The sequence below is a fragment of the Amblyomma mixtum genome, chromosome 5 (assembly GCF_055824585.1).
Source record: "Amblyomma mixtum isolate Tamu chromosome 5, ASM5582458v1, whole genome shotgun sequence".
Taxonomy (NCBI): domain Eukaryota; kingdom Metazoa; phylum Arthropoda; class Arachnida; order Ixodida; family Ixodidae; genus Amblyomma; species Amblyomma mixtum.
This window is the reverse complement of record NC_143016.1, coordinates 27324997-27350805: the sequence shown is the minus strand read 5'-3', so window position 1 is coordinate 27350805 and position 25809 is coordinate 27324997. Positions and strand designations below refer to the sequence as shown.

Here is a 25809-nt window from a genome sequence, read left to right as displayed (position 1 = left end):
TCAATCATACACAGTGATCGGGTTGTGGCGTAATGCCTGCTAGCTCCTTCTACTTAAGCGCTCAGAATTCACGGTGCACAGTTTAAGTAACTACCTTTGTGTTCCATTCTTTTCATCTGGATCCTCTCAGAATTCGCCCCTTTCAACGTCGCAGCTAGTGGTGCCGAAAAATTCGGCTCAGTCTTTCGCCGTCTCTCTTGTGCATAGGTACGGCAAATAGCCGACGCATGTTCTTTGTGTTAGCAAGCACATTCTAGAGTGCGGGATGATCTCCAGAATAGTGAGGTTTACGTTTCAGACGCAGGAATTCATGATCGACTTCCATGTCCGCAGCAGAACGGCCGACGAGCTCAATGTACATTGCTGAGGTACATTGACATCGGGACGTTGTGTTATGTGGTTTTGAGTATATACTTATGGTGTATGAAAAACTACCACGTTGTGTCGTTGTGAAGGTTTCATTGTTTTTGTCCGTGTGCATTTCACGTCGAAAGTTAAAATTCATTGCCTTCGTAAACCTGTACACTATAATTGTCCCTAGGAGCTTAAAGTGGGCTACTTCTTCAAAACACTGATCAGGTTCTGTAGTGCCTTCTTAAGAAGCAAATTGCAGTGGATGACATCGGGTGACTAGCTTAGTGGTTATAGTCGCAGTCGTTCCGATAGTACTGGGTGCCGACCATCAAAAGAATGACTCCAAAAGTCAAACAGGCATCGGTGCCATTGAGGATCCGAGGAAGTCGGTGTAAACAATATATGTCTACAGTGGTCTTGCGATCAGGTGCTTAATGTCATCGTCGCCTTCGTAACCAAGCTCAAATCAGCATGGCCACAGCAGAGAATGTGTCAAATGTTTGCTCGGTTTCGGCCCTGTGGTGGTGAATTACTTCAAGCTGTCAGGGCTTGATGTTCTTTGTTTCTGGTGACTCGTAGTTGATAATCTCTCGATACAGGAAGAACTGCAATGATTGTGGAAGAACAGTCTTCTCTAAAATGCGTCCTGCGTCGTCGATTTCGTGCCCATGGACTTCAGCAGGTGGTGTTACTGCAGTCTAGAGGAGCCACCAGCCGTGAGGAGTGTGTGTAATCCTAGACGTTCATCGGCCCGAAGTAATCATCGGTTGCGTCCTGCCAACGGCTCGCAAAAAACCAGATGTTCAGCAAGCGATGTGCTAACACCATGCAGTCATACCCATTTGTATCAGAGGTAAGGAGAATTAACGCTTAATGCGAAAATTGCGAAATTTGAAACTATTAGACCACGCTTTTTTTTCTTTCAAGCCTGCCAGATGTTTTTTGTCCATGTGGGGCCGTTTAACGCCCTTATTCCTCAAACCTCCGGATGATTATGAGGGTTTTCGTCCTTAGGCCTTCAATATGAGCCACCGTTCATGGCATAGCGGTAACTGTGGGGGATCTGGAAACTGCGACAAAATTGACAACGCCGACGAGAGTTTCACTCCTTGGGAAACGACTGTATTCACCTATCACTGAAAAATCAAGGCTATGACATGTGCGGCACATTAAACATCTGAATTCAATGCACTTCGGCCTGGCTGCACTGCAACAATGATCCCAATACAGAAGTTGTCCTCTCGAAAACTGCAGATGTTTGAAAATTCGTTGATGCTTCCAATGCGCCGAGGTCACCAGTACAACCATGGCCATTGTCTAATATCGTCATCTGAGTGAAGACGACTCTGACTGAGGTTCTCAACGGCCACGATGATCCTGTGTTGCTTTATTCTGAAGAGCCCGCCGAGTGTCTACTTGCTACCAGCGTGTACTCCCGACGCCTGTGCGACGCTGGCTGCAATCTTGAGTTCCGGTCAGAAAACGGCGAACTCGGGACTGTTCTTTTTTCCGCTTCCACGTTCCTGGGCGAATACTACTGATAAGGTGACAGCTATCGGATACGTCCAGTACATCGAGCGGCTTCATTTCCTAGCAGTGTCGTTACAGTTAACGAGCAGTGTCGTTACAGTTAACGCTTGTGCGTCTGATTCAAAGGAAATTACTGCGCAGTCATCTGCAGCCGGCGGCAAACACCATATGCGCAGACTGTACCTAGTTCAGCGAAGCCTGGGCCGGAGAGGTGGTGTGGTCGTTACTTCTACATCTCTTCAATCTTCAAGTACATCGCGACGTTGCAGCCATCAGAGTGCTACAGAACACGGTGCCCTTGCGGAAACCTCAACAAGTGATGCTATGTTGGAAGACATGGCAGGGGTATAGTGGAGGAGCGTACAACACATGCACACCAGCAGGCTTCGGTCACAACACAGCGGCAACGAGTTACACTCATAAAACAATCTGCTTCGTCTGCCCTCGGAGCGCCGACCATGGTTTCTGTCAACATTTACCCGCATGGCAACGATATGGGAACATTGTCGAAATGCGAAAGGCGCTACAGATAAGATGGCGAGAGGATAAAAACAAGGCTTCCGTCATTGTGGGCTCGATTTTGCCTGTAGGTTATACGTAGTCGAAATATTTTTAAGAATATGGTGACTTCCTGGTCACTCCCTATACAGCTCGAGATCATGTGGAAGAGTCTGTGGTTAAGTGGTGGCACTTTAGTTAATGCAGTCAGTCAACGATACTTATCTAGTTTAAGTGACGAAGATTTAATTTAAAAAAAGTTATCGCGAGACTGAGTGTGTGGGCATTGTGGAGGGCACCCTTTTCCTCCATCATTCAAATGAGAGCAGAGCACGTGGTATGGTTCAGTGCATGTAGGTTGCAGCGTCGTCTTCGCAAAGCTACAGTTGCAATACGACAGCAAATCACGTTCCAGCCAGGCCCGTGCATGGTAGAATGGTCGGAGCTCAGCGGCATTAATAACAAAGGTGCAAATCAAGTTGCAAGCTGTCCAATGTTAGAAAAATTTCTTAGCGTTTATTCATTAGATACCTTCCTGGCTTCTTCTGTTATTCTGGTCATCACCGTCTTTGTCTTGCCTTCGTCTCGTACCGCTCGACGAGCCGACTGAATGGGACATTTGCATATGAGATCTCGTTAGGAATCGAACGTGCCAGGTTTTTGTTCAAGTGCAAGCAGCGTAACACAGGCTCTGAATGGAGTCTCATAGCTAGTGCATAGCTGTGAGGTTGCAGATATGTGCAGATAGCGGAAAGCCGTCGGTTAGCAGTGTAATCGGGCTTTGTCTCATTCTTTACTGCTGAGGCAATGCTACTGTCACTGCGAAAACGCCGGTCTGCGTAGCCGAAGCTTCCACGCCGGCAGCACCATCCACCAGCCATCTCACTGCAGCCATCTTCTGAGTCCATTTTACTCTTTGACCCATTGCACCCTCCTAGCTAGAGAGCAGCCCACCCACACTGCCACCCTCCATCCACCTCCATACCCACGCCTATTTTACCCTCCAAAAGGACCATTGACCACCTCACCTCTCTACTCTACCCTCCAGGAGCGCTACCCACCACTAACCTACTTACCTAAACCCTCCACAAGGCCTCCGTCCCCTAGAAGCCCATGCAGGTGCGAACGAAATAGCGGCACAGAAATTAAATTCGAGGGTCCAGGAGGAAAGCCAAAGCCGGCGACCATCCAAGCACCCCCACCAGCCACCTCCGCACCCTACCCATATAGGTAGTGTTGTGTTTCTACCCCCCCCCCCCCTTTAACTCCCTTTGTGTTGTTTATTCACAAAGGAAAGTTGGGTCACTGACCGGGTCAAGAAATGAAAAATGACGGTTCTCTTTGTGTGTTCCCGTCACACCTGTGTCCACTTCGGACCACGTGGGCCCGATCAGGCCGCTACCGTGAACAATCGCCAAGGTCGGCAGCCTCGCGACGACCATGGGAGGTGAGAAGCTTGGAATGCCCCTCCGAGCCTCAGCGGATTGGTGTGGCAGGGATGTCAAAGGCCATTGTCAGCCGGAACCCCAGCGAGATTCCTTGAACGGAGTGCAGCGGCGACGAAGGCAGGCGAGGCCCAGGAGCTATTGTCCGAGCAACCACCGTGAATGCGGAGGCGACCTGGCGGCGCCGTCACGCTGGCGGATAATTGAAGAATTCTGTGTCCCCGACTCGCGTTCTGGGTAATCGGCGGGGAGGCAAGTTCATTCCCCTGCTGAAAGACTTCAGGAGATTCCTTTCCCCGCGGGGCTGGATGAGTCAGCAATCTTCCCCTCTCTTCGACCCAGCTGCGACAGAGTGGACAAGCTCGCACCTGCCCAGCCGTGGGCGGTAACAAGGAGGTCCCCTTCGGTCCATCCGATTGGACAGTGCTCGTCGACCATTTTTCCCCAGCCAGGGATCTGGGGAAACCGGACGATATTTAACTCGGCCGTGAGTGTGGCCGAGAGAAGCCTGCTAGCTCCAGTCGACTACGGTTGACGAAGACGTTGCCCTTCCACTGAGAGCCATTCTCAGCCCCGCTCTATGTAAATAATGTAAATATGTGAATACAGTTTTTCCTTCACTTCCCCTACTCCCCGTCTCCGGCCCACGTTTCCTTCCTCCTTCGGCATTGCGGCGGTGCTCCTGGACCCGATGCCTGGTGGGACACGCTTCTAGCATCGAAAAATATATCAACTGGTGGCAGCGGTGGGATCGTCCACGCTTGGTCCTGGCTTCAGCAGTGGTGAGCGCTTGACTTTCTTTAAGAATCTGCCAGGCTTGATAACTCTGGAAATTTATCACTTCCTGTAGATTGTTTTTCTGCACGTGCTCGCTTATGCATTTCACGTAGCAGCTTGTATTGAAAGTCCTCGTTCGGAAGTTGCCATGGATTTGAGCAAGCTAAAGAAGCCAGAGTTGATGTTGCTGTGTGAAAAGCTGGGTATTGAGGCCAGGAAAAGTCACAGAAAGCCGCAGCTGATTGAGGCTATTAAGGAATGTGGTGCTAAGGAGGGTGACAAAATTTGGGAGACCTGGGAACTCATTCAGGAGGGAATCAGGAACGCTAAGGAGGAGGCCGACAGGGTTGAAAGGGAACGCAAGGAGAAGGCCGTTAGGGTTGAAAAAGAACGCCTTTGCTGCAAGGAAGCCGCTAAGGAGGAGGCTGACAGGATAGAAAAAGAACGTCTTCGTCTTAAGGAAGCCGATGAAAAGCAACTTGCTTTAATGCGTTTGGAGTTGCAAATTTTACTGGCGAAGCGCGCCGAGAGGAATTCGACATTAAATCAGGAGGTTTCGGCGCGAAAAGAGATTAAAGTCGGCAATGAAAACTGCGTATCTTTGCCCATTGCCCTCGTCGCGATTGAGAGCCCGCTCGAGGTGCGTCTGACCGAGGCAGCCATCTCCCAAAACCTGCCTAAGCAGCATCCCTCGATTTGCTCAAATCGCTTGGATGTGCTGCCGAAAGAAAAAGGCCTTTGTTTTGGAGACAATGCTGCGCAGGTCCTTACCATTTCGAAGGCTCGTGAGGTCGCGGCGCCAGCAGAGCACGTGGTTGAAGAGGGCAAACCTGAACCTGTAAGCCCGAAGCCTGTAAATTCTCACGGTGATGAGCTAGAGCAGGCTTTATTGCAAACTGGCGATGAGGCGAACGCCGGCGACTTTACCCGTGACGGCTCCGCGCTACCTAATGACGAGCCAGCCCAGGACTTACTCACCTCTAGCACAGCGGTAAAGAGTACCGACAGTAGTGCAGGCTATAGTGAGTCTTCCGAAGCAGGCGCATGTGATGAGCTGGGGCTAGGTGAGGAATTGAATACGAATCTAGTGTTGCCCCACTCAGATGGCTTTCTCGAACTCCTTCGTGTGGACAGAGAAACGTTCACCGCTGAGCAAGAGAAAGACCAGACTCTACGAAATTTGAGTCACCAAAGTGACATAGGTGTGTCACGGAAGAACATACCTTTCCAGCTCCGTCCTGGCCTGCTGTACCGCCAGTATAAAGATAGGAAAGGTATCCAACACGACCAACTTACTGCCCGCGTCGCGATCGAGAGCCCGCTCGAGCTGCGTCTGACCGAGGCAGCCGTCTCCCAAGACCTGCCTATGCAGCATCCCTCGATTTTCCCAAATCGCTTGGATATGCTGCCCAAAGAAAAGGGCCTTAGTCTTGGAGATAACGCTGCGCAGGTCCTCACCAGTTCGAAGACTCCAGAATTCGCAGCGCCAGCAGAGCACGCGGGTGAAGAGGGCAAACGTGGCCCTGTAACCCCCATAAACTCTCACGGTAGTGAGCCAGAGCAGGCTGGATCACCAACTGACAATGAGGCGAACGCCGACGACTTAACCTGTGACGGTTCCGCGATGGCTAGTGACGCGCCCCGCAAACCAACAGCGAGGGTTTCCACGGAGCGGCACCGTAAAGAGGTGGCCAAACGGGAAGAGTTAATTAAGGGGAAAGTGCGGCTCTTGTTGACTGCTCGACTAAAATCCGAACCGCGTAGCCGCCCCAATTTGCCACCTCGGTGCTCAAGAGTTCGCACCCGCCCCGTGGGAACACAAGCCAAGAGAACGCAACGCGCGAACCCAATCCGAGAGAGACGGATACGCTGGCACGGCATTCGCACTCGTTCGTTCCCTTCTCGCATTCTGCTTTCTGAGCGTCAGCTAAACTTCAGAACCGCGAGACTTGGACGAAGAACAGTTAAGGGTCCCAAGCTGAAGTTCCTAGCCTTGTGTAATTTTGCACCTGCTAGAGTAGCTATCGGACCGCGGCCGCGCAGGGGGCGGCTGAAAAATAGGAACCAGTAAATTCCCTGAGTCGCACCGCTGTTTGCGGGCAGATTCGAGGAATAATCTGTTCTTGAGTTGAATGCTTGTCTCTTTTTGTTCATTTAACTCTCCTGTACAGAAATGCAAGCTGAAATTCCTAGCATTATGCAATGTCTCATCTGCTGAAGCAGCTGTCGGACCGCGGCTGCGCAAGGGGCGGATATGACGCATAATCCCATATTGAGTTTAATGCTTGTTTTTTGTCTTTTGCTCATATATCTCTCCTGTACAAGGATGAGAGCGAAACTTTGGAGATTGGCATTGCCGGACTCAGTTTACATGCGTTGCAGTAAAGTGCGAGGTAATGGCAACGCTGATGGCCTCAGCCGAAGCTTTCCCGTGTAATGCCCTTTCCTGACTCCCCAGACGTTAATCCGCTATGCAAATTTCTATTTTGTTTTTTGCTTTAGCGGGAATCATTTTTGTCTGTTTTGTATGTGTGTTCAGCAGCTCCACCTTCCCTTTGTGCTCTCACGGGCGGTGGCTTTCTGTGACATACACCGTGCTACGGCACCCCCCCCAAAATTTTAGAAAATTTTTCCCTTTTGACTAATCAAGCTCTGTGTATTCTGGTTTGGTCAAACTTGGAAACTTTCGGAGGAGGACGTAAATTTCACGCGACAGCTCATTTTTTCTAAACAGACTTTGTCGACCGAAAACAGCTTGGCAGTTCTTAAAGTCGGTTTGGCGCTTTCTGCTGGTTGGGCTGTGTACCTTGCTGGTTGAGCTCGTTACAGCTGTCAACGAAGCAGGAAGAACCTTTGGGCCCAGCTGTGACCAAAGGCCGAACGGACACAACTCCAGGTCTCTGCGCGCAGCAGCGTTGGCTGCAACCACTACGAGACCTCTTCGGGCGGCGGACGTGCTGTTGTGTTTCTACCCCCCCCCCCCTTTAACTCCCTTTGTGTTGTTTATTCACAAAGGAAAGTTGGGTCACTGACCGGGTCAAGAAATGAAAAATGACGGTTCTCTTTGTGTGTTCCCGTCACACCTGTGTCCACTTCGGACCACGTGGGCCCGATCAGGCCGCTACCGTGAACAATCGCCAAGGTCGGCAGCCTCGCGACGACCATGGGAGGTGAGAAGCTTGGAATGCCCCTCCGAGCCTCAGCGGATTGGTGTGGCAGGGATGTCAAAGGCCATTGTCAGCCGGAACCCCAGCGAGATTCCTTGAACGGAGTGCAGCGGCGACGAAGGCAGGCGAGGCCCAGGAGCTATTGTCCGAGCAACCACCGTGAATGCGGAGGCGACCTGGCGGCGCCGTCACGCTGGCGGATAATTGAAGAATTCTGTGTCCCCGACTCGCGTTCTGGGTAATCGGCGGGGAGGCAAGTTCATTCCCCTGCTGAAAGACTTCAGGAGATTCCTTTCCCCGCGGGGCTGGATGAGTCAGCAATCTTCCCCTCTCTTCGACCCAGCTGCGACAGAGTGGACAAGCTCGCACCTGCCCAGCCGTGGGCGGTAACAAGGAGGTCCCCTTCGGTCCATCCGATTGGACAGTGCTCGTCGACCATTTTTCCCCAGCCAGGGATCTGGGGAAACCGGACGATATTTAACTCGGCCGTGAGTGTGGCCGAGAGAAGCCTGCTAGCTCCAGTCGACTACGGTTGACGAAGACGTTGCCCTTCCACTGAGAGCCATTCTCAGCCCCGCTCTATGTAAATAATGTAAATATGTGAATACAGTTTTTCCTTCACTTCCCCTACTCCCCGTCTCCGGCCCACGTTTCCTTCCTCCTTCGGCATTGCGGCGGTGCTCCTGGACCCGATGCCTGGTGGGACACGCTTCTAGCATCGACAAATATATCAGTAGGAAGCTGCCCAACCTCCCATCGCTACACTCGACCCATCTCTTCACCCCACCTTCTCCCTCCAGAAGCACCACCACCTCCGCCCACATTCAACCTCCAGAAAAATTCTTTCGCCTGTGTGAAGCCTCGGCCTACAGTAAAAAATTAGTACAAGCATCAAAAGTAGAACTTGGGCTAGCGAGCGACTCTCATATGCCAGCTGAAAGCAGCCAAGCAGATTTTGCTCCCTAGCAGTACACATAAAATATTTCAGATGCTGTGGATGCTCGGAGTCACGCCAGTGTGTATGACTGCTACTAGACGCCAGTATATGTGGAAAATGCACTGAAGTTTTCAAGAAACCCGCAAAGGCGTTCTTGGCTTCAAGAATTGGGTATCATATAAGCATGCCGGTAGTTTCTCAGGATTTAACAAGCAGAAAGGAAGATGACTTCGATTGATTCTGGGTGACAACATAGCAACGATGAAAAGCTTGGTAGCCTACGTCATGCTCATCATTTTCTCACTCCTATTGAACACGGTAATGAATTCGAATTCCGCACGCACATACTATGTGCCACGCATGGTAGTCGTCTTTGATGTGCCACGTCAGAAATGCCTTCGTAATCGGCCATGGAAATTACGTTGAGCATACTGGTATTTCTTGTCCACCTTATCATCGTCGTCTAAGCTTTGCATTTCCTCCCCTGATTTCCTTCGCTACTTTAGCGCACTTCACTTGCAGGTTCCCTGAGAATGCGACTTCGTGTCCTTACCTTTAACGTTATTTTTAGCAAAAGACCGAAAGTTAAATTGCAGAATAATAATTTTTTAGATTGCTTATGTGCGTAACCTCACCGATAACGTTCAGTGGCTGTCACGGTATGATGTTGAACTATTAGATTATTGTAAAGCATGGGAAGGAATGCCTTAGATCATGTAACTGGGTGTGAACCTTCATTTCGTCAACGTGCATCTTCAGCGGTGCCGCCGTTTAGTAGTAGCATCTTACGTTTTTCTCGTCACGTGCAGTGGACGTACTGCATAAACCAAATTTTCATTAGGCCACGTGATCAGCACGAGCATGTATCTATAAACTGTTTTGTTGCCCCTTATTTTAAAGGAAAAGACTCGAACATACAAGCTGTTTCTTGAGAGCCCTTGCGGTTCTTGTGGAGCGGATGTCATTTTCTTTACTACTGCAGATTTATAGCAGTAGTGTGCGAGCAGATAAGCCACCCTCATTTTAAGTTAATACAGGATAGTCATTCTGCTGGGAATGCTGCGAAAAACAGCTACAAAACGATGTGTAGCTAATGACTCAAAATGCCATTAAAGGTACGCAGTTTGTTTACTCGATATGAGCTACATATTCCTTCCGAAACATCTGTGCCTTTCTGCAAAACATGAAACAATGTGATGAGGAGGGCGACAGTCATGTGAAATAATTAGTTTAGGAGCAGTCTGCCAGCCCCTAATAGGAGTGTGCTTGTCAGGGCATCGTCTGTCTTTTTGTCCTCCCATTTGTCTGCCTGTGTGCCAGCTGTTCCGCGTGTGTGTGCGTGTGCATGTGTGTGTGTCTGGGAAAAAGCGTGAAATCTGATAAGTATGATTTCTTAGTTTTCGACCATTATTCGTCATGAACGCGCAGAAATGATGGGGACAAGGTGCGGGCAGAATTACTTCTCGAGGTAATTTAAGACGTGCATTTAAAATACGAAGAAAACACAAGGATGCTTACTTACCTTATGTGAATGACTAACTCTTTGTTAAAATGCAATAATTCTTAACACTAATACTGTTACTTAAGCGTCGCAGCTTGCTTGTCGTGGCTGGTAGTGTTTACATTGCCAACTACTTTAGTTTTTCTTAAAGTGACGTGTAATTTTGCTTCGTCGGTTCATCGAACATCTCTACGTCTCACGTATTCGCACGGTCTACTCGAGATTCTGGTGATATTCACAGAGTTCGGCGTTCTTTACCAATGACAAAAGTTTAGACTTGTTAGTTTTTCTAATCGATCTTTAGAATGCAAACTAGCTGCACCCGATAAAATTTTTGCGATGGTTCAGAAACATGTTGTTGTGATCTCATTGGAACATGACTGGTCAGACGCTTCATTCTCAAATCTCATTGCACACTGAGAACAAGAAAGCGTTCGTGCAGAAACGCCAGCTCTGTGCTCATTTAACATTTCCTTCTTTAATGCAAATCGTTATAAAGCGCATTTTCCATCTCTGGCTTTGTGCATAGCGTTGAAAGTTATTGAATGCAAACGATGGCAAACAGCGTTATTTCACAATTTAACAGCTACCATTTCTCTACAACACGACTTGTGGTTATAGGAACTTTTGTACATGATGCAAGCCTGAGTTCTAAAGCTTTAACTATTTATTTTGCTCGCAAATTAGTTACATATCATTAAAACCTACCGCATCCGTTTCAAACAGATCACATGAAAACTTTAGGCATTCACAATCAATTCGGAAAAGAACCTGCCAACTGGAGAATCGCCTAACATAGGTACCCTGACTGAAAAAGGGCTTAAAATTCTGCCTGTGGTTACTGCCTCGTTTGTCTGCATGTTTTGCTAGCTGTACATATTGATTACCCCGTGTGTGTGTGTGTGTGTGTGTGTGTGTGTGTGTGTGTGTGTGTGTGTGTGTGTGTGTGTGTGTGTGTGCGTGCGTGTGTGTGTGTGTGTGTTTGCGTGTGCGTGTGCGTGTGCGTGCGAGCGTGCGTGCTTTACCGCCTGCTTTCTTGTGTGTGTCGTTATCTGTGTCTCAGCTGTACAATTGTAGTCCGTCTTTCGCATGGAGTGCAGTGAAAGCCACAGCTTATAGAGTAAACAGGTTTAAAATGAACGACTGCTCAGTTAGCGAACTGAATGGAAATTCTGTTGTAGTGTCAGTATGTCAATTGCAAGATCTCTCACTTTAAAAGATCCTTACGAGGGTTGATCCTTATAATTCACCCTCGATTCATTTTAATAGTGCTGAAATTTTAATTTTTTCGCAGCATCAAATGCTGATGCCTGCATAGCTTGCATGGTAAATTACAGGCCTGTAGATGTGGTTGTTTCATCATTGCAAGTTCATAAAAGAGCGTAGGTGGTGGCTGAGCAGAAATATCTCGGAGAGTACCGCGATTGAGGAGACAGCTCGTGCTGAAATAGATCAACATTATTTTGCCGACAACTTTGAGTGAGTATGCCAGATGATAAGTAAAAAAATGGTAGAGGAACGTGGAAGCACACTGTGAAAATGGACATGTTTAAACTGCCGTAAAAAAGAAACCAATTAGGTCTGCGACATATTGACGCTCTATTAAAAATTTCTGGTGTTAAGAAGTTACTATCAAATGTATAGTATAGAAAACGTATCTCATGTCATACGGCACATGTCATACCAACAAGCGAATGGAGATTATTAATGGTAAGATAGGTCTGTTGCATGCTAACAGGGGTACGAAGTGGGAGAGAAAAGGCGATTTTGGAGTATAGTGTCATTGAAGGTAATTTCATCTGCGCATAATTCCTTCAGTGATATTGGATTCCAGAGGTATTCTCTTTGTGATAATTCGTTATGCAGAGCCACAAAAAAAGCTATAGCATGCAGACTTAACTAAAAAATTATTTTCTCCTACCCTAGACAGGATGCGCACTTTTTCATCACCACAATGCCTGCCACACCACCACAGTTCTTTGAGGTATTGTTGAAAGTACTACCATTTACAGAGAACAGCACAAACACTTCGAATATCTGCTATACGAGTATACATCCGAACTAGCTCCCAATGAGCACCCGCTACTCCCAGAACCACAGAAATACTCCATACGGGGAGCCTTTTGCTGACTAATGATGTTTTCTAATGATAATAATCTGCTGTCTCTACACTTGCTACAGACAGTGCACAAATATATTTTTGCAGATCGATTTAACTAGTAAATTCGTGGGACAAGTAGACTTCAATACGAGTATATGTAAGAAATATAACTGGGGTGGAGTACAGGGAGATTCATCCTTAAGTATCAGACTTGTCTTCGTGCGATCGCTCTTCCTAGTAATGGGTGTCGTCCATGACCCCGCTGACTGCTTCTTTAAAAGTTCAAACTCCACCAGTTCTCTTCATGTCTTTTCGGTCGTCCCTGTGCCTTCTTCCCTTCGATGTTTATCGCTGCCACCTTTCTACCGACATATTCATTTTCTCCTCATCATATGACTACACCAACGGAGCCATGTCACCTATAGCTCCGCTCCTGCGTTTGACTCCTTAACCACGCTCCTTATATGCTCAATCAGTACAGTATCCATCCTGGTCACTCCGCACATCCCTCTGAGCATTCTCACCTGAGTCGCTTCCATCTTTTTGGCATTCCTTTTCTTCAAGGCTACTCTCTCTGTTGCTTAAATCATGGCCCGTACAGCCGCCACGCTGTGAGTGTGTCCTTTTAGCCGAAGGAATACCAGTCTCCCGCATAGTGCCGCTGGCACGTCTGTCTAGTTTTTCCACTCCGTCTGTATTCTGCATCCATCTTGTATATTGTAATTCTCATATTTTATTAACAAACCGTAGTGAAGATAATCACAGCCATCATTACTATGCAGGACACGCCATCTGTATACGACACAGGTCGTTTTTCCTTTAACTGTAATGAACATAGTTGCATTTACAGACCAGCAATTATCTGTTCTGCACTTACATGCCCTTACCAAATATATTCCCTACTCTTGAGTTTTGACAGCGATTATGGACACTGCTTACCTTGCGAAGTCCCAGATTTAACGCTTGCGGCTTGACGTAGTCTACCTTCGCCCGCTGCTTGGCTTTTAATTTGTTTTGCATGGGCATGCATTGTTAAATTTGAAACAGAGATGTTCCTTATATCCTTCTGCTATGAGGTAATCTGTGTCACTTAAGGATTTTGTCTCTCCAACCGCAGTGGACGGCCGCAGCTCCTTAAAAAAGTTAACTTCTGTAAGCTCGTTCACAGCTAAAAGCCTCTCGAAATTCTTAACGGGTTTCAAAATAACCACTTGAGAGCTTGCGTTTCCTAGTTTGAAGTCGACTGGGTTGCTCTTTCATCGAATAGACTGACATTAAGGATCATATCACTATTACAATGTATTAAATTCTTTCTTCCAGCATTTTTCCATTTTTCTGCGCTTACTTGTAAAGGCTGCCTACACAAGGCTGCGTTAGGAAGCTTTAAAATGGATCATGGGATGAGGTTTTGCCTAGTGCATTAATTTTTTGTGTCTCGAAAGCTACAAGCAGCTCAGCTCATTTTTGATATGGTTTAAAAAGAAGCCTTTGTAGACCGGTGCGTTTTAAATTGTGCGGAATATTAAAGAGGACGTACCGCCATTAATTTCATTTTTTGGCCGTCCTGTCTCATCCTGCCCAGTCGGGTGACAGTTTTAAGAAAAATAAAAAAAACAATCACTGGAAAGCGAAGCGCAAAGAAAATGCACTGCCTGTATAAAGTTAGCCCTCACTTTTCCTTTGCGACGATGAACTTCTAATCGAGGAAAATCTGCTCTGCAAGCGACGCCTCTCACAAAGACCGACTTGCGTCAATGCTTTAACGAGATATGCACTGTGCTGCTATGGAAAAGACAGAAGCAGGTATATCTCACGCTCGTGCGCCTTCGACGGTAGGGATGGTTAGGTAGCGCTGCACCATGGCCTGGTTCACGGCGTACACTGACATCCAGGTGAAGAAGGCGCCGATGGTCATGCCAAACACCGTGTGGCGCTCGGTCGGACTCGGGTTTATGCTGCACGCATGGTGGAAGGCATACGTGGGCGTGCTCATGCTCTGCTCTTTGCTGGATGCTACTTGCTCCACGAAGCCAGAGGCTGCTGGAGAGGTTAAGCTCTCAACGTGAGTGGCGTGGTCTAACTGGTATGCTAAAGGCTTGTGCCGCCGGACTAAATCTTACCATCTTTATTTTCGTGAAAAGATTTGTGAATTTTATGTGTTCTGCAACGGTTGAGTATTCTGGAAGCTCACCAGTTTAACCAGTGTTACATAGCATTGATCAGATGTGAGCAATATAGATGCTTCCACAGGCGGCACATTTGAACATCTAGTGAATCCACTTTGCCTGTAATGGAGAACATTAGCAAGTACAAAGCTTTTGCTTTTGCTTTGCGATGAAAAGAGCTTTCAGTAAACGTAAACGTTAAGTTTTTGAAAGAGGCCTCATCCTCTACTCGTTATTTCTCATTATTTATTATTTCTCATTATTTCTGACGTCTCATGCTATGCCGTTATCATTTCCTTAACTCTATAGAAAGCAACATGCAATTGGAAAACTGCCGATTAATGGCAGATGATTATTTAAGGCTTTCTTAAGATGACTAGGTGATGTTCTCAACCCAGAAGGCGCAGTGGGGCGCAACTTTTCCTTCAGTAGTGCTTCAACTCATTGTTTGTGCGTGGCCGTCGACATTGTTAAAAGAGGGCATCAAAGTTGCCATTTTGAAAGCACAAAGCTTTTGCCAGTGGTCATGCCTAGTTGAACGCGTTCTGTGGGAATGATTAAGACAGCGTTCTAGGCAACGTTGTGGTGCGACATATTTATTTCGCTTCGAGAGATACTTGTATTGTGCACAACCTGACGGCTTCTCACTTGAAAAATTCCAGACGTCCTCCTTCGGACGCCCTGTCAAAGACATAGCCGAGGCCACCGTGGTCTACGGTTCCTCGGACAGCGAGCGTGATCATGGATCCAAACATTAGTCCGATTTGGAACACATCTGCCCACACAACTGCCTTTATGCCGCCCTGCAGAAAAAATGGTAAGAAAACTGTTACACGCCCGCCCTTTAACACTGTCAAAAGGCTCCTGCAGCAAACACGTAGCGATTACAGGAAAAATATTGCTGCAGCACGGACAAAGTAGATTCTTTCAGTGAAAAAAAAATGCAGTGAAAGTAAGATTGCGTGGAAATTTTGGTTCAGTTTTTAGCGCACATTACGCCTTGATCCCTGAATTTCTCGTCTTTGAGCTGTAGCTTAGGAGGTAGTGGTATTAGCGGAGGTGCATCTTTCCTGAATAAACTATGTCCGAACTTTCTCGTTTAATCTGAGCTCTGTGCGAGAGTAGCTTCAATATCAAGGCAAATTCAACGATTTTGTCATCTTGAATTATGACTAGATTATCGGCTATACGCAGTACTATTTCCTTTTGGCAGCCAGACGTCATAATTGGGCCAAAATATTTGATGCATGTATCGCTTTTTTTTTGCTGCTATTATGCAAGCAGGCATAGTGCTTTAGATAAGTTACAAATGAGAAAAAATTGTTCCCGTTAGTCGAATTACATCCTCCCTTCATTATTTTCCCCGACTTGGATTGTCTACCAAGCGCAACAAATCACGCACTCATGTTGCAAACTGCGAGCCAATAGTCAACAGGTGTAGCTATTCCATGTGCGCCAACTTGCTGCGGGCGGCTTCAGATGTACCGAGTACGACGATAATGATTAATGGTGACCGAGTTCGCAAACCTTTGTTGTCAGTAAGCTAGCTTCAGTGTACATTCATCTTTTAAACAAGGCGCCCTGAAGACGCCTCGTTGTAAGTACGAGAGGGTAGACGTCAACAGCCACTGCTTTAAACAACTAGCTAATGTGGCACCAAAGGGAAATGGCAGCTTCAGTACGGTCAGCTTTCATTATAGCAATTATCCCTAGTAATAAGAGGTAGCACGACTGCAGTGTATGGCCCTGTACTTACGATGCTTGTGTAGAAAGTGCAGACTATTCCGAGAGACAAAACCGACGTCCACGTGGAAATTCCGGTCACTGCAAAGAGCGACACATTTAGCGCACCATTAGATTTGATGCCAGCAAGCTGCGTCATTTTCAGTAAAGAACTCAAGCAGGCCTCCCCACTTCCCACTGGACGAAAGCATAGAGACTATTCCTTGCTGAAGACTGCGAGTTCAGCTTCACTTGTAAGGAACTTCGCAGAGCGCCAAGGTGCCTGTCACAATCATTGGCCCTTGTTTTGCTGGTTGCATTCACTTTGTTGGTGCGAGACGAGCCACGACTACTACTCCTCTGCTGCCATTTTTACTTAATGGCTCGGCGCTGTATCTGTAAGCGCGAGAGCGTTTAAAAGCAGCTGATATGCCTATTGCAGCTGAGATGCCCCACATGACCACCGTGAGTGAAGCGTTTTCTTGTAACGCAGAGGCACACTGCCGCGAAACAGCATGTCCTTCCTGGAACGTAATGCGCGATCTTGCTTAAGGCCAGTTTACATTCAGCGCTGGTGCTGTAAAACTACTGAAAAGTGCAAACGTCATTTTAGTAAATTGAGCGATATCAGCTAATAAATACGGGGCAGCTCGCAGAGCTAAGTAAGATTATGCTCTGGTATTATGGAATGAACGAAGACAGACAGCTGTTTTTTTTTCTTCTGATTTACAGCTATGTCAGCATAGTTTGCAAATTTAAATATCCATGGAACTCCCGACTCAGCTACTGCACCTCTCTGAGTCTGAAGCTTGACTGAGTGGGCGGGAATGGTAACATGAAAACAACCAGAGCAAAGTCAGCCAATTCCATCATCCTGATAAAGAAAAAAAAAGGTGAGAAAGCCGCAATGTAACTAAATGGCAACCATAGCTCGTGGTAGGAAGGCTAGCTGAGTGACAGCGTCTCTATAAGCCTGTTATGACAAGGTAACAAAGCAGTTGGGAGGGCTTCGTGGAATGTAAAGGTTCAATTTTTTTTTAAAATAATAAAGCAGTGACATAAAGGTTCAAAATAAAAAAGGAGGATAAACTAACGTATGAGGTGGAAGTAAAGGAATTCTTAATTTCTGGGAGAAATGTTAAAGGTAAGTTAGCAACGCACGATGCATTTAGGGAATTATGTAGACTTTAGAAGTTCGAAATAGTAACAAATCACCCAGCCGGATGACTTTTTGCAGTAACAAAGTTTAGCAGTGACAAATCATTCATAAGGTCGGCAGGCCGAAAAATGCAAGGTACAGCGTACAATGGGGAGAAAAAGCCGAGATTTAAAATTTCAGTGAAACTTAATGAGTACGGCTCAATGCCGCATAAGAAAGACAGTTTATTTCAGCATAATATAATTTGAAACAAAACAAGCATTTAGGAATAATTTAGAAAGTGCTGGCGAAAAATGCTGAATTTACGAAAACTGCTTTGCTAATGCAGTTTAATTGTCGAATATTGAAAATGTTCGTTGGAACAGGAATATTATGGAACTTGAATATAAAGCAACGGATAAAACTAAGAAGGGGTGCAGGATCCGCCAAAAGGAAATGCGAAAGTTATGTACCTTGGGGCTAAATAATAAATGAACCAGACGGCTGTATTTAGAACGCATAGGTGAAGTAAGGATGAAAACTAAGCCTACAAGCTAAAATACAAGGAGACCAGGAGGTCATAAAATCAATTCACTTGCTTAACAAATTTTTTTAATGTAATATGCTGGAACTAGAAAAATAGAATAGACTGATTTGGAATCGCGAAAGGATGCCTAGGATGAAAACTAAAGCTCTTAAGTAAAGACAATAATGAATTTTTGAGCAAGAGGTTTTCCAGCTGAAACCTACCACAAAAAAAAAAAAACGGGGGTTTTACTATGTAAACGGATTTAGGTAATAGCGAGAACCGCAAAAGTTCGACCACAGTTCAATTGAGAAAAGGAATGAAGAATTACGTACTGAACGCATCTTAATTGAAGCTGATGTGGGTGGTGTAACAGATAATGCAGAATCAAGAGGATGGTATAGGCACCAAATAACATAGCTGGAAATTGAGAAAACTGAAGGCGAATGAGTGAGAACGTAAGAGCTGTGGTCTCAAGCCATTGTAATGCTCACTGTCAGCACTGCATTATTTCCCTGGCCTGGCCCCAAGCGCAGCCAAGCGCAGTCAGTGTGGGTTCTGCCTGCAATCTCAGCGACATCATCATCAACATCATCATCATCACATGACGCCAGCATCATGTCAATAGTAAGCCCCGTAGTCGCCAACATCTGCACTTCATTAGTGTGTTTATGTAGTCAGGTATCCTTAGACGCAGCCTCTTCCCTACCTTTTTTTATTATTTCTTTACGCCATGCGCAACGTTGGTATTCATAACGCTCGGTTCCTTAGCTGCACCTTTTCAATATTCATGGTCAAATCAACGGGCACGCATTTAAGAGCAAAACATTAACTTGCCTTGGGAAAGCGCCAATGCTGGTGCGTAGAGCACGATTGCCATGTATATTAACTGCAAAGCAAAACGGAGCATTTTAGTGCCATGTAAAGCTGCCTGTTCACCGCACCCGAACCTTGTGCACTTACCATTTGCAGTGAGAATGTAATACTTCCCATAGACCGTATGACTTGGTTGAACCGTATTTCGAGGTACTATGTAAGAAACAAACGCAAGACAAGAACAAGTTCTGATAAATAAGAGCATCAATATATCAACAAGCAATCATACGCGTGTGCTCGAGTGGAAAGTGACTGGTACAGTAAATGCTCATTTAAAATTGCATAAGTCACTGTCAATGTTCGGCATAGACACTTTTTGCGGTGGTGTAGGTAATGGCGTTTTTACTGCGAGCATCTGATATGTTTCTTTGATATGTTGAATATGTGCACAGTTAACTTACATTTTGCTTAACGTGCCGTAGCTTGATAGATGTGACCTTAAGCATATCCTCACTTGTGCCTCTGCAATATCGATTCATTCGGTACAATATTTAGTATCTGTTCATGTAGCCTTTGTTTCTGCAGTTCACATATTTGAATCATGGTGGTTTAGACACCCTTCGCTAAAATTCAGGCGAGAACGACCGTTCTTTCACAAAACATTTGGCGGCATGCCTTCGCCATATTGACAACTGCTGGGAATTAGGTTGCTAGAGCGTACAAGAGCGCCGTAACGAACTCGTAACGTCCCTACCGCAGTATCGAGAAAGAAAGGCGCTGCGCGATGTGTTTCCGTAGCTGAGTGCCAAAGCGAACGGCTTACCTCGTAGGCGCTGGTCAGCTGCAAGTGGTGGAAGACGGGCATGTAGAAGTAGGCCGTGGCGGGGATGACGAGGCAGTAGGAGACGCACATGACGACGTACTGCGTGCCCGCTACGTACATCTCGGAGGCCGTGCCCAGCAGCGTGATGGCCGACATGAAGCTGGCCAGGATGGACAGCGCCACGGGGAACACCTTCATGCTACGGCCGCCCATGAGGAACTCGTCGGTGGACACCTTGCGAGTTCCGTAGAAGGCGTAGTAGATGCCGATGGACGCCGAAACCGCCAGTGTCCCGCAGAACACCAGGTAGTCCCACACCGTGAACCGGTTCACCAGCGAGGACGTCAGCGAGATGCTGCGGCTAGTGAGAAGCAAACAATGTACATCGTTCAATGCGTCACCCCGTTTATCCCCTGCTCGCCCCAGCAAACTCTCCGAATGCAGTTACACCAGCTCCACATCTGAAATATTTGAGCACGCTTCACCCCTTCCTGAGTAGTTTGATGTTCACGTGAGCCTTAACCGCATCTTAACCCTGCATGGCCACAGCCCGCAAACGGAGTACTTGATGAGCTGCTTGTAGCGAACCCTGTGTTGTGTTGCGCGTAGATCACCATTTATGGCACGAAAGCTCATCTGATGACTCTCTGAACTGGGTCATAGAGAAGGGCGGTTACACGTTCTCTAAAATTTGCCAAATCCTCCTCTTCGATGTTAATTACCGCAAGACGAAATGCGATGAGCACGGGTAGTAAATGTGTAATATTCATTTATGTATTTTTGCTCTTGTTTACCGAAGGAGGATTTGATTTTAAAATAAAAGAAGAAATTTCTGCTAAACATTATTCCCCTTCGGCGAATTCATCATTAGCGAATAAAATAAGCATTTCGAATGGCAACGCTTGAATTGGAAGCGCTACTTATACTGAAGTTGTTTAGGTTTTCTTTGATTTCTTTTCTTCTGAGGCCTTGAAAGTAACTTACATCAGCATTCTCGTTCACGTCGTTGCCGTTCATTTTGGCAAGTAAGAGTACTCTCGTACACTTATGCCATCATTGAGTTAAAGTGAGTTCCTAGCACGGTAGTTCACTGCGATAGCTGTGCTCACGCTGCGATGACGAAATGTTGACAGAGAAGCGGTAACATTAAAAAAAATTAACATTTGTTCTGGTCATTCTTCGTCCGGAAATATTCGCAGCGAGACGTGATCGGCTAAAGTTTGCTGGCTACATTTTCTAGGTGCAACGTATTCCTATCATCTAGTGATCTACTGCTTTCGAGAAGCATTGATCAAGCACAGAAACACTTCTTCAAGCGGCAGCTTTGCTTATTTTGTTTTTAACTCATGAGCTTTATCCATGTGAGCTCGAAAAATATGATGCAAGCCAAACGTCCTCGCTAAAGAAAGCCTGAGGCTTAAACGGTTGTTCGGTTACTTTGACCTCGTTCATTTCGAAGAGCTAATGGGACAGTAAAGTAATTGCCAACTTTATGCTGATACATTTTAACTAAATCAGGCTAGCATAACTTCGGTAGGCACTTGCCGGGCCCTTCTGCTATGGCTCCCGAAGCAATTAGCATGCACCTGTCTCGAATAATAGAAGAAATTTAGATGTCTCACTCACAGAACGTCTGGACCGGAACTGAGCTAAATTTTACGATTCCCCCCTGTATATCGTTTCGAGGCCAGTGTAGTCAGTGTCAGAAAGGACGTTGCTGATTCGGTCGACTGCATTTTTTTTTGTTCACGAGCGCTTCATTGCACCGCGGTAACCGTCACGCAGTTACTCTTAGGACAGCGTCACTCCTAAACGCTCCGCTACTGTTGTATTCCCTCTGCCTTCCACTCACCATGGATGCCTGTATGCATGGGTGTGAAGACAAATGGCTAGTTCAATGATTAGCCAACGTGTCGTATGAAAAACTAACTAAAGCAGTTGTATGCTCTGAGCTGCTCTTGGCATGAGCCTGTCAGTGAACACCACCTTTATGGTAACTGAGGCCTGCTTTTCTTCAACGTACACACATATATGCACCGTAACTAGTCTACAGTATATGCTCAAAAGAAGAAAAAAGCCTTTATTAGGCTCCCAAAAATCTGCAATGCACTAGGGGGTTTGGTGAAAGGCAACTTTCTCAAAGGCAAAACAGAAGCGGTGGTGTTGAATGTCTCACTAGAAGTTATAATTTATTGCTTTCCTAATAAATGTTTACTGTATCTCACAGTGCCATCGCTAGCCTGTTGTGCTAGCTTCTATGCTTACGTAAATGCAATGTTTAAATTTTTCCTAACGTCAACGGCAAGTTTAAAATGCGGATTGTGAGCTTGGCAAAGGAAGTGCGCAGATTTTCGCGTTTCTTGCTCTGGAAGACCAACAAAAACGAATCCGAGGAGAAAATGAAATACCATCTTAATGTATTGTCTTCCCGTAACTTAAAATCACTTTCGCACTTCAGTAGAACAAAACACTGAAAGAAGCACCTACCTCGACCTTATTCTTGAACACTGCAAATTACATTTTCTTTTTCAGCAGCCCTACTGCACGCTTAACTAGTAAAAAAAAAAAAAGTTTATAAAAGTGATACTGTAACACTCAGCTGCTTTCGAACGTGATGTAAAACCACTAAATGTTTTCATTTTGACTGCGGCGTTGCGGTTTTGCGGTCTCAAGATTACACTGGTAAATGCACTGGCAACACTGCTTTCGCCTCCTAGTCTCCTGCACAGTATGCTTAGTATCTCACCTTTCTACTCCCTACCTGTCGTAGATCACTCCCTACCTGTCGTGTCATGTCTACCTTGATTTAATTCGGTAATCGTTCGCAGCAGGGAACAATCACCTTTCTGACAGCAGCTCCTCCTCTCCTTGCTCAAAATATGGTGTACGAAAAAGCGCGAACAATAAAGGTGGTATTTCCTGCTCTGGCCTAATTTTAATCACGTGACACTAAGCTGGGGGAGTTATGCTGTACTTCGTTCGGCAAGTAGCGTAATACTGCCCATGTCACACAACTCTGTAGTCGCAAAAAAATCATAGGAGCCTAAACCATTGATTATCTGCACACCTTCGGAAGTACTACTATTCTTTTGCCTCATGAAGAAAGAGATATATTTCTTTGTCTGCGTTATAACCAAAGGGCTACGAACGATAGAATGAAACCTGAGCAAGAAATGCGTCAAATTCATGCGTCCTCGACACGTGTCTGATGGCGCCTCTTCATATCGCGGGCAGTGTCCCAACCCAAGAGCATGCGCTGCAGTGTGGTGGTCACTATTTCTACCGGATGGAGCGATGATCACGTAGTCGAAAATAGCTAATATAAAGCCGACGCCCTACTTAAGCAACACTAATTTAGACGTGCGATAGGGCTATGTCGCTAAATGTCTTGAAGCTGCTGCGCTTACCGAGTGTCGTTGGGCAGGAAGCGCCAGAAGGCAGCGTCCATCCTGTACTTGAACGTAGGAGGACGTAGCGCGAGGTGGAGTGGTACACAAGAGTGGAGGCCTGTAAACAGGCGCCAGTTAGAACAGCTGCGAAGCAGGACTCCTGTAGGACGTGGAAACCGGGCAGCGGAACGGGCAGACTCGGGGCGAGCGCATCGGTCTTTCGTCTTCTTCTGCCACGTCACGTGCAGGCAGTGTATCGTATCGTGCTATAGAACGCGCTTTTTCGTCGTTTGGAGGTTAGTAGAGCAGACGGTAAACTAGTCGGAATTGGGGAAAAGAACACAGGTAAAATTTTAGATGTCTTAAAATAAGAACAGAGATAAAAAAACCTTTAACTACCTGAAAATGGCCGTTGCTAATCTACTACGAGTATTTGAAGGAAGTTGTCGAGCCAAGGAAACCTGCAAAAGTAAACTGGAAGTTATTCGTATACATATAACGACATTATTTTGACGACATTGACGACATACGATGACATTATTAAAATCAGATCACGAAGAGTTATGTAATTGGGGCGGCCAACGTAATTTGAGATGTAAAACGACGAAGGCATAACGATCACTTCGAGATGAAACGCAGACATAGGATGCCAAAAGCTACGAAGCGCGAAAGGGAAAGCACGCCGCCCATGTCCCGCACCGAGGCTGATGAACGATGATCAGTAATAATTAAAGATGAACCAGTCCTGGAAGGCTAATAATGTCATGTGTAAGGGGCTGATAATTAGCAAGGAAAATAAGATGAACGATGTCTAGACAGTGCTTATGAGAAACAACATGCGAAACAGGACGACAGCCTTGCGTGTCCCACGCGGGAATTATGTCTAACATGCTGGAGCACTTGCGTGCCAGCATATAGTCGACTCAGTTCTTTGCGGCGCAACAGAAACATTACCTTTATAAAGATAAGTGCTACTGAAAGTTGATGATCGCAGTTTGCTGGATTATGAGCTCCGTTAAAGAATCGGTGGTTTTATTTTAAGTCGTCTGAATTCATTTTGCCGCTAATGTAACTATTACAAACGGTTCTCAGTAAATAAAAAGCAGACAAAACAGAGGCACAGCGTCCGAAGTGGCTGCGGTAGTGAAATCAGTGACTGAAGAAAGGCGAGCTGCCCATAGTGTATCTATCATATTACTGACATTTCAGCTACGTGGTACAGGATAGTCAAAAAAACTGCGCAAAAGACGACGGATGTCGTTGTGGTGTCTGTACTTTCTCGTCCGCCGTCCTTCGCGCTGTTTTTTTTTTTTCAAAGTAAGTGCATCTAATCAGTCAACTCCGAGAAGATGAGATGCTACAGGCTGAGAAGTTTCTAGGAACAATTAGAAATGTTCATCACCTGCATAGCAACAGTAGGATAAATGTTTAAATTAAAGCATATGCTCCATCATCTGTAAAAAAGGATCAAAAAGAATGTGATTCATGGGCAGATAAAAGCGGCGCAATAAATCAATTTCTAGAGACTAGAACATCAAATAAAAGTTGCCCGTAATAACGTCTAAAGTAATTATGATAGGAAGCCACCACTAAGCGTGCTCAATAATCATGAAATGTAACGAAGCCAAGGTAAAGGGTGTCAGCTCTGCCATTTAAAAACATTATATTATAATAACTGTATAAAGGGACGAAAATGCAGTGACACTGAGAAGTTCTGCAGAGAGCGACAACAACAAAATCTGAAAGTGACGAAAGACGCACACGTCGAGTGAACATTGAATACACTGAATGCCACGCAATGTTTTGAAGGGAATTGAATACAAACGGATGTATTACAAAGACTTGTCTTAGTATGACCATCTCAGTTGCGTGGAAAATAAGGACTGCACTACGTAATGTCCTGGTCTAAAGCAGTGGAAGGGTCAACCTACACACCTCCAAGCTGCATAAAAATAGTGTCTGAAATGAAGTTTTAACAGTAACTAATCTTCATTAAGATAGAAGCGGACCTTTTCAGTTCAAATGACAATATAGGAAAGTTGGAATGAATTATTCCAACTTTCTAACTTCCAAATCGAATAATGGGTAATGGAGAACGGCGGGACAATAATAAGAATTGAAATTGCGGAATATGTAGAAGCTTAATTACAAATGAATGAAATTTACTAAATTGTGTGCAGCGAAAATGGCGTTATAGTGAAGACCAGGATTGTGCAGCTTTCAGCAGCGTCGATAATAAGGACTGCATCATTTAATGACAACGCAAAGCCCAAAGGAATGGTGTGCCTGCTCATCATCAGGAAACTCCTCAGTAGTCAAGTGTCGGATGGTGTTGTAAACTGCTTCATAAAGAGAAAAGAAGACCTTTGCAATACAATCGGAAGTAGTACAAAAATTGTATAAAAGAATGAAAACAGAATAACTAATATTGGCAATATTAAGGGCATAAATGAAAGAATAAATCATTCGAAAAACGTAAAGCGAAATTAACGTTGAATGTTCCTGAATTTACTAAGCGGTGCAAAGTAAAAATAGCGATGTAGTAAAGACAAGGATTGTGAACACCTCAACAGCATCGATCATAAGGACAAGATTGAATAATCAGAACGCCTAATTCAAATAAACTTTGTGCATGAGCACCTGAAGAAAAACACTTCAGTAACGAAATGCTGGATGATATAAGGATACCTGTTCTTCTTAAAAGAGAAAGGACCCTTCCAGACAAGCGGAAATAGCACAGATTATTTGTGAAGTAACGAAAACTGCAGAAAAAAAGGATGCGGAGGAGGGTGGGACCATAATAATTATATGAAGAATTGGCGAAAAATGTACAAGTGAAATGAAGAGTGAATACCCTGAAAGTTACGAAATTCAGAGAAGTAAAAATAGCGTTATAGTAAAAATTAGGGTTGTGCAACTC

The 25809-nt window shown here is 45.7% G+C and overlaps 1 protein-coding gene across 1 annotated transcript in view; it reads right to left on the bottom strand.

Moving 5' to 3' along the window:
• LOC149341587 (sodium-coupled monocarboxylate transporter 1-like) overlaps positions 1-21371 on the bottom strand; it is a 36192-nt gene extending 14821 nt beyond the window's left edge. The window contains exons 1-4 of the mRNA XM_089546684.1: positions 21353-21371; positions 19501-19913; positions 15124-15278; positions 14125-14265 (exon numbers count right to left, since the gene is read on the bottom strand). Coding sequence (XP_089402810.1) covers positions 14125-14265; positions 15124-15278; positions 19501-19913; positions 21353-21371 — 728 coding nt within the window. The remainder of the gene's footprint in view (positions 1-14124; positions 14266-15123; positions 15279-19500; positions 19914-21352) is intronic.
• Between the last annotated feature and the right edge of the window lie 4438 nt (positions 21372-25809).